Source organism: Oncorhynchus keta, chromosome 5, assembly GCF_023373465.1.
Source record: "Oncorhynchus keta strain PuntledgeMale-10-30-2019 chromosome 5, Oket_V2, whole genome shotgun sequence".
Classification (NCBI taxonomy): Eukaryota; Metazoa; Chordata; class Actinopteri; order Salmoniformes; family Salmonidae; genus Oncorhynchus; species Oncorhynchus keta.
The window spans coordinates 18327333-18340922 of record NC_068425.1 but is presented as its reverse complement, the minus strand read 5'-3'; the positions used below and the strand labels follow the sequence as shown (position 1 = coordinate 18340922).

The following is a 13590-nucleotide window of genomic DNA, read 5'->3' as shown; positions in this document are numbered from 1 at the left end:
AAACACTTACTTATGGCCCCTTCCCAACGATGCAGAATAAAAGTAACATGAGAAATAAATACACAATGAGCAATGATGTATACAGTATACAGGGGGTAGCAGTACAGTCGATGTGCAGGGGTCCGTGGAAATTTAAGTAGATATGTACATATAGGTAGGGCTACTGAGTGGCGCAGTGGTCTAAGGCACTGCATCTCAGTACTAGAGGTGTCACTGCAGACAACCTGGCCGTGATTGGGAGTCCCATAGGGCGGTGCACAACTGGCCCAGCATCGTGCGGGTTTGCCTGTCATTGTAAATAAGAATTTGTTCTTCACTGACTTGCCTCGTTCAATAAAGGTTGCATAAAAAAATGAAAAGGGATAGTGACTAGGCAACAGGATAGATAATAGTTACCTGTGTGAGAGGGTGCCAGCTACCGCTCCTCTTCTGCCCGTTCTACAGGAGTTAGAGAGAAAGAAGCATCTGAACCACTGTTTGGCTCTGATAGAATCCAGCTCTACCGTGTGCGCCGGTCAAGGGGCTGGGTCACAGACTGGGCCTGGAGAGCGTTACCAAACATGGTCACATGAGACTTGAGGAAAATCTCTTCTGCTACACACTCAAACACACACATACTATGTCACCTACACTAGTACACAACATACATGCACAGACGTCAGTGCTTGTAATGTAGTCTGACTGAATTTGCAAATCTGTTGGTGCTCCTTGGATCACAAATCTGTCTGTTTACTGTAAGTGGATAGTGTATTTGAAAACACTGATTCAATCATTTAGGTCTAAGTATTAGTGAAATCTCCTTTTCCATTTATACATAGCATCTTTACAGCTTTCAGCTGTTCCATTCAGTAATCAAGTTCCCCATGTCTTTAACCAGCACTATTGAGCAGCATATTGTTACATTAAAGTAACAAATGCAGTATTGGGATGTTTGAGGAGGTATTTGTGCAGTAAGCTTTCCCAGACTTTAAAAAAACTACTCTGAAATCAACATTCCAGACTTCTGAGAGGCTATAAAAATAACAGATTTTTTTACAAGGTACTTAAAACCCTTGACAATTCAGTGGGGATTGAACATGACTTTTAACCAGTTTATCAAATAGCACTTTGCTATGAGCTACTATACACAAACACTTGGGTATTAATTCACCAAAAAATTGATTAGTCAAGCCCATATTTTGTTTAAACTTTCAGTCCTACTGTACATAGACACCCCAAATGATGATGCTAAGAACCCAGCCTTCTGAATTCTTCTCAGCCTAGGTTGAGGAGGCCTTCTACCCTAAATAGCCAGACAGAGTGGATGAGGGTGTGGAGAGGGGGGAGCTGGAACTTTGGAAATGCCCCTCTACCATCCAGAACAGCGGTTTTCTGTCTCTCGCTGCTTCTCAAATGTTTCTCAACAGTTCCAGCTACACACGTGCACATTATTTCTTTGCTTTGTCAAATATTATGACTTGCACAATTTGTCTGCCTCTCTTGGATCTCGTAGCTCTCCCAAAGCCTCAGTCTTCTCATCTCCCTTTGCCTGAGCTCTGTTTTTAGCCTAGGTGTCCTTCCTACCAAGGTGTACCTTCTCTAATGGCTCTTTTCTTGTGTTTCTAATTCAGTTTGAATTTAAAGTTGTAAAGTTATCCAAACCTTGTCATCTCCTCAAGACTCCACGCAACACAGTATTTCCAGCATGTTAGCATTCAAATAAACAGACCATCATAAGAGGTTTCCAATCTGGAGGTGTGGTATGTTCCCTATGCTTCCTCTCACTGTACATGACCCACAACAGACCCACTGCACAACAAACATGTAACAGTAGTTCATTATCAGTTTGAGGGATTCCACTTTCACATCACATTACATCTGGGCTGCTCCAGCCAGTTACGGCCCTTCCTTCTCCCATCATGCCCAAATAAAGTGTCCAAATTCCTCCCGTGTGCCTCTTCTCTCCTTGAGATGTTTATAAGACCCTTGCTTGGTCCCACACTCAGCTACTCTCTCTCTCTTTGTGCTTGTGCACTTCTGTATTTCACTGGCAGTCTGTTTATGGCCATGTTACACAAGGCTTCACTATAATTTTAGTTTGTCATCACAGTCGCAGCCTCATACCTAAAGTAAGACTTTAAGGTGAGCTTTAACGGGACAATCAGTTATTACATCCTTTTTTAGACATAAATTAATGTTTCCATTGATTCTTGAAGAATGTAACTTAAATGCCTCATGAGCTTAGTTTTAATGTCTTGCCCCACCATCAGAACCCCAAATATAAGCCTGTTTTACACCATTGTTTGTAAACAAAAGCAATGTAAACAAACACTGTATAGCCTCAAAACATGGTTAAAACTATAATGTTGATATCATGGATGGTCAGTCCTTGCATCCATAGGTCTGTCTATGATTTTGAGAGTGATTACATTTCTACAGCTCCATCCCTCAGCTTTTTACAAAAACAGTGGTTATTGTTTCAACTGCTGATTGGCCCTTTATGGTTTATGAGTCCTATCTTCACAAACCAGCTCTACCTAAGCTTTGCTTAGTGTACCTTTTTCTGGTCATTGTTTGTTAAAGTGTGTACTCAGATTCACAGTGTTCCTCAAACTCTTCATGACTATGTCCTGTTAATAAACGTCAACTATTGGGTTATAACGTAGTTGTTAACATTGTTAATGGTGCTCAGTAGTTAGATCAGTTGCCCAGTAAGAGTCTAAGCTTCATAACCTCTTGGTTTATACACTATAGACTATTGTGTGTAAAGATGTCTGCCAAACTCAAACTTCTACTACCACTACAGCTAGCCTATCAGGCTGAAACTCATTTATCGTCAAATAATGTGTGACCTTTTCCACACAAATGCAGTGCAATTGCAATCGTCTGAGCTGAGGCATTATGACTCTTCTCAACCCAAATCATTTACTTTTATAATGTTGGCAGGTCTGTAATCTTCTAGAAACAATTATAAAACAGCTATTTCACCGCTGGTGTACTGGTGGAAATAGTTGATTTGTCTTTGTCGCAGGCAGAGAAAGTCCACCTGACTTCCACGCTTCTTCATTTGAGATGCCCTGCAAAAAAACACATTGGTGTCCCAACGTTATGCTCCAACGTGTAATTACACTGTAACTGGAATTAGTCATTAATTGTCCATCCTTGTCTAGGAACCTCCATATTAAAAACCACTTGGAATCATGTGAGCTTTGCAGACCGTTTCACTGCTGCTCTACCATACTACTCTTGGCATTTTATCATCAACTTGATTGATTTACAGTAATCCTGCCTGTATTGTTACTGGGTCAGGGTGTTTGAACTCAACTATTCCAGCATTCCCACAGCCCTCCACCATAACCCCTTTCCTCATCCTCCATCCCCTCATAGTGCTCTTTCCAGAACCTTCTCCTCGTGCCCTGTCTGGTAACGCATTACCACCATATGTATGTGAGAGTGAAAGTGGGACAGGACTAATAGCAGTAGGGTGAATCATCATGCTGCTCTCTGGGGAGCAGTGCTGCCTGTTCCCCTTTGACACTCCACAGCCCGCTGGCTTTGCATTCTATTCCCCTGTCATCTGCCTGTGGACGAGCAGAGAAGTGGAGTGAAGCACTTTTTAAAAAGTAGATTGTAGTATTTAGTTCCAAGTTTGTTATGGAAAAACCAAGACAGGAATTGTAAAGCATCAGGGTTGAAAATGGTAGGAAGAATACATATAAAATGTTAATCACTACGTAAATACATTTGGGATACATTTAATGTATTATTATCAGGATGAATCATATTGCTATTCATACTGAAATAATGTTACATAAGAAAGTGATCAATTCAATATGCTCAAGTGAGAAAGTATCCATTTAGCCTTTTCGATATCTGCTTTCTTAGCCATCCTTGACCATGACCGCAATTAGGGTTACACTGGTCTTGAACCTCTTTGCCCAACAATATAAACCAAGCTTCTTCAGGTTTATGATGGATGGGTCAATACTTTCAGGCCTGACAAATAATTCTGTCATATAGGATCTACATCTACAGTAATGAAACACCTTGCAGCATGTATACATATTACTTTATAATACTTTGTATAAATATAAAGTTAAATGTGTAATTCAAAACTCTAAAGGTCTGCCTTGACCTGTGATTGTGAGGTAGACCCTCAACTATTTAATAATAGCTATAGGTCTATGAATTTGTGATGTGCTTGATATTTATTTCATTTGGTAATGAAAGTGAAATTGGGATGCAGTAAAATTAGGCAATTGAAAAGGATCCTCCATCCAACATCCAATTCCCCTTAAGGTGGAAAAAGTGACACTGAACGAGTCAAATGCCATACTGGTGACATCACCCAGAGGAAGAGGCAACGTCGGGATTGGATGGTGGCCCTAGCCAATCGCGCCGCACTCCAGAAATCCACAGATGGGAAGAGTTTAAAAAAGATTGAGAAAAGTGTTGCAAAGTGGTCCACAGCCTCACCAGAGCGGGCAAGAACGTTACAGAATCTGAATCCGCGGGTCTGTCATATCCATTGGAGTCCAGGGAGAAAGAGGACTTTGCTGTGGGTTTTCTCGTGCCAGGATAGAGGGGTGTATTTCACCATTTTTAAATCTCCTCTGTGAATAATCAAATATAACTATGTCAAAGAATTTCAAAGGTGGACCATCCTTCGGACTTTCTGCTGAGGTCAAAAGTAAGGTATGTATCTCGCATGTTATGTAGCTTTTCTTTTAATTGAAATTAAAATAATGGGGTCTTTGCGTAATTGACATCAGTGGGCCAAGAGAATGCTCGTGCTCAGGAAGGTGCGCACTTGACGCTCGCATATCTTGTTACTACGTGCATCTTCTCAGATGTATTAGTTGTAGGGGAACCAATGGTATATCGAGGGCCAATAATATATTTTTGCTTTCTGTTAGGATATTTTATCGAATAGGCTTTTTGGACTGTCAAATTGGACTGTCAGTGGTGATCATAGGTTTAGGGCCTAGGCCTATACTGATAAATGGCAGCCTACCGTTCTTACAGTTTACTTACAGGTCATTTAGATTATAGGTGATATCACTGAACCTGTCTGTCACAGAACACAATGACATAATTCCTCCAAGATGAGCCCACAAGGCCTGATTTCAAGGTGTCTCTAGAAGGCTACCAGTATGTATATATTTTTTAAAGCGTCAATCTGTGATCGCTACATTCATTTTGGACTTTTAAATTCATGATTCTCATTGATTCTTGAAGAATATGACTTATAAGTCCTTCATGAGCTTAGTTCCTTGTTCTTACCCCATCATCAGAACCCATCAGTGGTTACATTTCTACAGACCCATCCCTAAGCTATTTTACCAAATCAGTGGCGTTTGTCTGCTTTGTTATTGTTTGAACTGCAGATTGCCCCTTTAAAGTCTAGCCGAGAACTAAATGAGTCACCAACACCAACCAAGAGTCTATGGACCAGCTACTGTAGGCCTATCGTGTAGGCATCAACATCCACTAATGTTTGGGAGAGATTGTATTTTCAGGGACAGTGCAATAACAGTGATGCACGATATGTGTGTGTGTGTCATAACTGCTGACAACCCATGTTCAGCTTGGGACACAGCACGACTCTGCCAATGGGATCAAGTAACTATCCCAGGATATTCCGGAACTCCCAACTCCATGTCTGTCAATGACAACTGAATTTGCTATTCCTATCATCAACCTTATTGTGTTGGAAGAGCCCTGGTTCCTGCATACATAGTGGTTTCCTGTCCACACTCTTCAAACAAACATTTCCTTAATACTTGGCCACCATGGTCATTAGTGCTGTAGTATAGAAATAGGTCATATTCAAAAGTGTATCAGTCAGTATATATATATATATATATATATATATATATATATATATATATGGCATGACATCCGATGATAGCGGATATGCTCCAGAGACTGACAGACAGGTACGTCAGCAACCTAAACCTCCTTTTAAGGTGTCCCCAAGCTCTGTCTTACAACCTGAGCAAGTGTCTCTCTGTAAACAATTTACACTCCAGTGAGAAATGACAAAACACTGTTGAGGCAGAAGAGAGACAGACAGAACAAAGCCCTGTGGATTCACTGGAATGTCAACCTTCAACATGTTTATATCCAGGGGTGAAAGGAAATGTAATGTATTCCCGAGACAGGGACCTTCTGTGTGTGTAGAATTACATGTATAGAATCCCTATTAATTTAATAGGATCTCTACAGGCCTAATAGTGAAGATTTGTCCTTTAACTTTTAAAATGTATTAGCCTACCTTTTAAATGTGGCATTAACATGACCTGTCATGTGTTTTCATCTGAGTGTCAATCAATTACTTCAAAACGCTAATGTAGTTAATCAGGGACGTCTGAACAACTGGGGGTGCGGGAATAGTTTTTAAGCTATATTTAGATATTTTTCTGCTTTTTGTTTTGTTACATTTGTTAGTAAACTTGTCTATAATTAGATCCTTACAGCTCCTCTTCTGTCATTACTTGATGCTCATCTAGAATACTAGATAAGCCTTGCTAATGATGGCATAAATCAATAGAATTATCAGTGCATCATCTACAATCTATACTGAACAAAAATATAAATGTGACATGTAAAGTGTTGGTCCCATTTTCCATGAGCTGAAATAAAAGATCCCCGAAATGTTCCATATGCACTAAAAGCTTATTTCTCTAAAATGTTGTGCACAAATTTGGTTGCATCCCTGTTAGTGAGCATTTCCCCTTTGCCAGGTGTGGCATATCAACAAGCTGATTAAACCTCATGATCATTACACAAGTGCACCTTGTGCTGGGGACAATAAAATGCCACTAGCAGTTTTGTCATATAACACAATGTCACAGATGTCTTGAGGGAGCATGCATTTGGCATGCCGACTACAGGAATGTCTAACAGAGCAGTTGCCAGACAATTTAATATACATTTCTTGACTATAAGCCGCCTACAACGTTGTTTTAGAGAATTTGGCAGTATGTCATCAAGCTCGAGACCCTGGGTCTCGACCCCACCCTGTGCAACTGGGTACTGGACTTCCTGACGGGCCGCCCCCAGGTGGTGAGGGTAGGCAACAACATCTCCTCCCCGCTGATCCTCAACACGGGGGCCCCACAAGGGTGCGTTCTGAGCCCTCTCCTGTACTCCCTGTTCACCCACGACTGCGTGGCCACGCACGCTCCAACTCAATCATCAAGTTTGCGGACACACAACAGTGGTAGGCTTGATTACCAACAACGACGAGACGGCCTACAGGGAGGAGGTGAGGGCCCTCGGAGTGTGGTGTCAGGAAAATAACCTCACACTCAACGTCAACAAAACTAAGGAGATGATTGTGGACTTCAGGAAACAGCAGAGGGAACACCCCTATCCACATCGATGGAACAGTAGTGGAGAGGGTAGCTAGTTTTAAGTTCCTCGGCATACACATCACAGACAAACTGAATTGGTCCACTCACACTGACAGCGTGTGAAGAAGGCGCAGCAGCGCCTATTCAACCTCAGGAGGCTGAAGAAATTCGGCTTGTCACCAAAAGCACTCACAAACTTCTACAGATGCACAATCGAGAGCATCCTGGCGGGCTGTATCACCGCCTGGTACGGCAACTGCTCCGCCCTCAACCGTAAGGCTCTCCAGAGGGTAGTGAGGACTGCACAACGCATCACCGGGGGCAAACTACCTGCCCTCCAGGACACCTACACCACCCGTGTTACAGGAAGGCCATAAAGATCATCAAGGACATCAACCACCCGAACCACTGCCTGTTCACCCCGCTATCATCCAGAAGGCGAGGTCAGTACAGGTGCATCAAAGCTGGGACCGAGAGACTGAAAAACAGCTTCTATCTCAAGGCCATCAGACTGTTAAACAGCCACCACTAACAGTGAGTGGCTGCTGCCAACACACTGTCATTGACACTGACCCAACTCCAGCCATTTTAATAATGGGAATTGATGGGAATTATGTAAATATATCACTAGCCACTTTAACAATGCTACCTTATATAATGTTACTTACCCTACATTATTCATCTCATATGCATATGTATATACTGTACTCTACATCATCGACTGCATCCTTATGTAACACATGTATCACTAGCCACTTTAACTATGCCACTTTGTTTACTTTGTCTACACACTCATCTCATATGTATATACTGTACTGATACCATCTACTGTATGCTGCTCTGTACCATCACTCATTCATATATCCTTATGTACATATTCCTTATCCCCTTACACTGTGTATAAGACAGTAGTTTTGGAATTGTTAGTTAGATTACTTGTTGGTTATCACTGCATTGTCGGAACTAGAAGCACAAGCATTTCGCTACACTCGCATTTAACATCTGCTAACCATGTGTATGTGACAAATAAAATTTGATTTGATTTGATCTGGCCTCACAACCCCAGACCACATGTAACCATGCCAGCCCAGGACCTCCACATCCACCTTCTTCACCTGCATGATCGTCTGAGGAGGGGGAGTGGGGGTGCTGAGGAGTATTTCTGTCTGTAATAAAGCACTTTTGTGGGGAAAAACTCATTCTGATTGGCTTGGCCTGACTCACCAGTGGGTGGACCTGGCTCCCGAGTTGGTGGGCCTATGCCATCCCCAGCGCCCCTACCTAGTCATGTGAATGCATTTATTTCAATTGACTGATTTCTTTTTATGAACTGTAACTCAGTAAAATCTTTGATATTGTTGCATGTTGCGTTTAAATCTTTGTTCCGTATAGGTGACATAGTTAAAGTTTCTCTTTCATTTCTGCTTCTCTCACGGAGCGAGGACGTTTAGGGACCAGGGAGATTTCCAAATGGCATCTGTTTGACCGGTTTAAAGGAAATGAAAAGCTGTGAAAACGATCCAACATGTTTCTGATAGTATTTCAGTTCGTCTTGGAAGCATATTTAAGGTGGCTGAAAATGAAATACTGTCAGCTTTTATGTAGCTGAAGAAAATTGCACTTTAAGGCTACACAACAGGTCCCTAAAAGCCTCAATCTCATTCTCTCAAGATGCTGAAATAAATAAATTGTATTTCTCCACTCCTGTTCCCGGTGACAAAATTAGCATTTGGTCTATAATTTTACTGCGAGGAACACTTAATTCTGCTGGAGTTAACATTATAATAGGCGACATATGAGGCCTATAGTCAGTGTCCAGACTTTAGTTACTATTCCAACTATTACGCCTCTCCACACTAAAATAATTCTGGCATCCATACAGCAGTGCCTTTTTGATACATGCAAAGATACATCACTTACAAAACACCAAAAAGTGTTCTGAATGACATTCGGTGATTGTCCTTCATTAGGCCTGCACAAGTCTTGTAACCTGAATTGATGTGTATACTGCTGTCCGCGTGCATCTCAGTCTTGGCCACTCATCTCTGCCTTATCAAAACGTCAGTGTTGTAGTTGAACCACACTGCATTTTGTAGCGTATTCCACAAGTTTTCAAGTCCATTCAAGTCCATAATTGTTCATGCGAATGACATGCGCTATGATAAATAGTGTGATAGCCTACAGTTTTTTAAAAATTTGTTTTAATTATTGTGATAGGTTCGTGTTTTACCGGTATGACGTAAACCCACTAATTATTTTGCCAGTACTCCATACTGGACCGTTCCGTCTTACTTTCACCCCTGTTTGTTTCAACTTAAACCATTTTATTCCTTATTCCATGGCCTACGATGATTTAATTTATATTCTCTCCACTGAGTTCATACATGAAAAACACTGATAGAATCAATGGATAGGTGCCAATTGTGGCATCAAAGACTTATACATTTGCAAATAAATGAACCAGTTCTGATTACATTCCTGACCTCCTGACACAGTTAAATGAAACTCTGACCAAAATACCTTGGCTGGATGCAAGTGCTGTCTGCAGGTCTTGGCATCTCATTATCAGATGTGGTTTGCCTAAGTAGATTGCCTCACTGTAAAAGTACAGATTCCGGAAAACCCAGAGGGAGAGAGGGAGCACAGGGAGGAGTAATAGGGTGAGCTGTTTCTCCCAAGTTTGGTGTGATGGACTGGAAGCTACGCAAACCCTGCTGCTTTGAAATACCTGTTTGTGTTGGCTCCTGGTCTCACAAGCCCTCTCCCAGACTGTGAGTGAGCAGAACTTTCAGAAAAGGAGAGAGCGCAGAGCGAGAGGGGGGCTACAGACCCACCATAGAATTTCTGGTATTAGGGGGATGCGTTTGTGCCAATAGGGAAATACATGGAAGCGGAGAATCAGTGTTTCTCCATGCAGGAATGTCCCCTGGCCATTTTTCATTTTCTTCCTGTTGTTTTCTAACTCTAATCTTCATCTTTAGGTTTTATTACAACGGGTAGGCTTTCAAAGGAAAGTGGAGAGGAATGTTATCCCTCTGTTACACGATGAGAAAGGAAAAGGGAGAAGGGGGGATAATAGCTCTGATAAATATCATAGTTCTATGACTCGTTTACTATAGATAGTTTGTTGTAAGATCATTTTTATTTTTCAGGTAGCCAAGCACCTGTCACAAGATCATTCATCATGCAGAACTGACAGTTACAAGACCTGAGTGTCTGCAGATGTTAGGATGCAGTCAAATGCAACACATTTACAGTGCATCCGGAAAGTATTCAGACCCCTTCACTGCGTTGTTTTCGCTGTGTCATTATGGGGTATTGTGTGTGGCGGAAAAATAATAACTTAATCCATTTTAGAATAAGGCTGAAATGTAACAAAATGTGGAAAAAGTGAAAGGGTCTGAACTTTCCGAATGCCTCTTCAGTTGGCCCAGAAGTATGACCCCCAGAAGGAGGAGGAGCTGAGGCTGTGGATCCAGGACGTAACAGGCAAGAAGATCGCTGATCCTTTCATGGAGAACCTAAAGGATGGGGTCATCTTGTGCGAGTGAGTGAGCGATACTCTCCTCAGTACTGTGGCCGTGCAGAATGTCATGCAGAATGGCAGAGCATATTGTGTGTCATATCACCATATTACTTTCTGTTGCTTCCAATATCATTCAGTCTCATTCATTTCCCCACTGTTAATGATGTCTGTGCCACTCAAAGTCAGAACAGTATTTTGACTGTTGTTCTGTGCTTTCTCTTTCCTTGTGTGTAGACTTATCAACACACTTCAGCCAGGATCTGTGAGAAAGATTAACACTTCCCCTCAAAACTGGCATCAGGTAAGCTTGTTCTGAGACAGAATAAATGTTTCTATATTATTATATAACATCATGCCCATCATGACGTGCAGTAGGCTATAGTTATTATAGATACTTTGCATAGTATTGAGCAGCATAAGCATGCCAAGAGTCAGTAGTTTCTTCCACTCCATACCTTTCATCCACTGAACTCTCTAAAATATGTAACCAGATAGATAGTCTTTTGCTTGTCATAGTGATTATTTATTTACATACGTTTTTTAATGAGGCACATCTCCGCGTGTGTCTTCAGCTCTCTTATATGAGACTCAAAAAGAAAACAGCACTTTTAAGTGTTTGTTGAGGCACTTCCAAAGAATCATCCATGACATACACTGTTACAAAGAATCAATGCACTCACATGTGCTCCCTTTGTCAGGAATAAAAGAGAAAAAGATTATCCAACTGGTGAGTAGGGCTTTGAAGAAAACCCCAGAAAGCTGATCCTTTTGAAGTCCTGAGTCTCAAATAGAATGACTATTTAAAGAAACATGACAATATCAAAATAACAAATAACTCAGTAACTGGTGTTCTCTTTGTTTGTACTCTTGCTTTTACCTCAGTGGACCATTTGTTCATGGCTAATTCTTCTTTCTTTTCATTGCCCAGCTGGAAAACATTGGCAATTTTGTACGAGCCATCACAGTTTATGGTATGAAGCCATACGATTTGTTTGAGGCCAACGACCTGTTTGAGAATACCAACTACACCCAGGTCCAGAGCACGCTCATCACCCTGGCTGGAATTGTGAGTGGAAACCCATAGTGGAATCTCAGCACATTGTACAGTACTGTATGTAGAAAGTATTGTCAGTGGCTTGTAAGAAACCTACTTCTACTTCACGTGAGGATCCATAATCTGTTTTTCACCAGGCCCAGTCCAAAGGTTTCCACTCCAAGCATGACATGGGAGTGAAGTATGCGACAGCACACCAGCGTCGTTTCGCCCCAGACATGCTGAAGGAAGGGCGCAATGTCATCGGCCTGCAGGTCAGAACAGTCTTTGTATCATATACACCTTATACACTAAGATATCACTGTTATTACGGATGTAATATAAGTAGTAGTAGCAGCATGTTATAACATACCTTCATTTGTTTTTAGTTTGGCCGATAGGATTGGTTTAATGGTATTATAGTTCAGGCATAACCAGTGCGCTACCTTTGCCTGTCTGTCCAGATGGGTACCAACAAACTTGCCAGCCAGAAGGGCATGACATCTTATGGCACGCGGCGTCACCTGTATGACCCGAGGGGGGGAATGGAGAACCCTCTGGACCAGTCCACCATCAGCCTCCAGATGGGCACCAATAAGGGTGCCAACCAGGTGGGGCGCCATTTGATTTCACAAATAGATATTCTCTGGTAGAGATAGAATTGACTAACATTCTGCACATCTTGGGAGTTTTCCCTCTCTCTGCCTATCAAGAAAGCAATTAATATGATGTAAAATATTACACTTTGTAGCCTATATCTAATCATCCCCTGCTTTTCTTCCTCTCTCAGTCTGGCATGACGGCCCCTGGCACCAGGAGACACATCTATGACAAGAGTCTGGGCTTGGAGGAATGCGACACCTCCACCGTCTCACTGCAGATGGGCACCAACAAGATGGCGTCCCAACAGGGCATGACCACATACGGCCTCCCTCGGCAGGTCTACGACAACAAGTACTGCTCCAACCCTGATGAATTCATCAACAACGGAGAGGGGGCTGAGTTTGACGGTACTATGTACTATGACTAAAGAGAACAGGATAACCCCAGTCCACTCCTCTCAAGAACCCCTCTCCACCAGCAAGACCACCCAAACTGTTATTTACTGTTTTCATTATCCTCATCCCTTGCTGTTGTCTTTGTGATCAACCATTCAAATAATTGTTGTCCTTTGAGGGGATTCATGCCTGGTTCAATCTCTTTGACCTTGTTTTTAAAATAAATGTAATGTTTTGGCCCACACCCCTCTCTCCCTTTGCAATGGATATTTTTCTATTCAAATACGGTCAAAATAAATACTAAAAATACTAATAATGTCAAGAGATTCCTTAATCAATCATTTTTTATTGATAGATATTTTATAGTTTATAAAGTTTAAGCTTATAGTTTAAGCTTAAACATTGAGAATACAGGAAAAAGTTTATTGAATGGAAAGAAGTGACCGACATGTTGCTGTTAACCTTTAACCCCTGAGGAACAGGAGTCCGCTCTGGGATTCAATCCCTCTGGATGACTCGAGGCCCAGAGAATCAGACTGAGTCTTCCAGGACACAGGGGCATGGACTAGAAGCTTTGATCAGATGTATTCCTTATGACTTTGCCTGTGTATGCACCTCTGCGCTGTGCTGACATCCCTGCTCTAGCTAACAGGACTGCCAACCAGCCATTTTATACCACAGATGGAATGTTTTTTC

General features: G+C 41.8%; 1 protein-coding gene across 1 annotated transcript; it reads left to right on the top strand.

Annotated features, from left to right (window-relative positions):
• Positions 1-4424: 4424 nt before the first annotated feature.
• LOC118365532 (calponin-1-like) lies at positions 4425-13216 on the top strand. Its single transcript, XM_035747817.2, has 7 exons — positions 4425-4674; positions 10763-10884; positions 11098-11164; positions 11792-11929; positions 12055-12171; positions 12361-12507; positions 12687-13216. The coding sequence occupies exons 1-7, from the start codon at positions 4615-4617 to the stop codon at positions 12924-12926; spliced, it is 891 nt and encodes a 296-aa protein (XP_035603710.1). The 5' UTR covers positions 4425-4614; the 3' UTR covers positions 12927-13216.
• Positions 13217-13590: the final 374 nt, after the last annotated feature.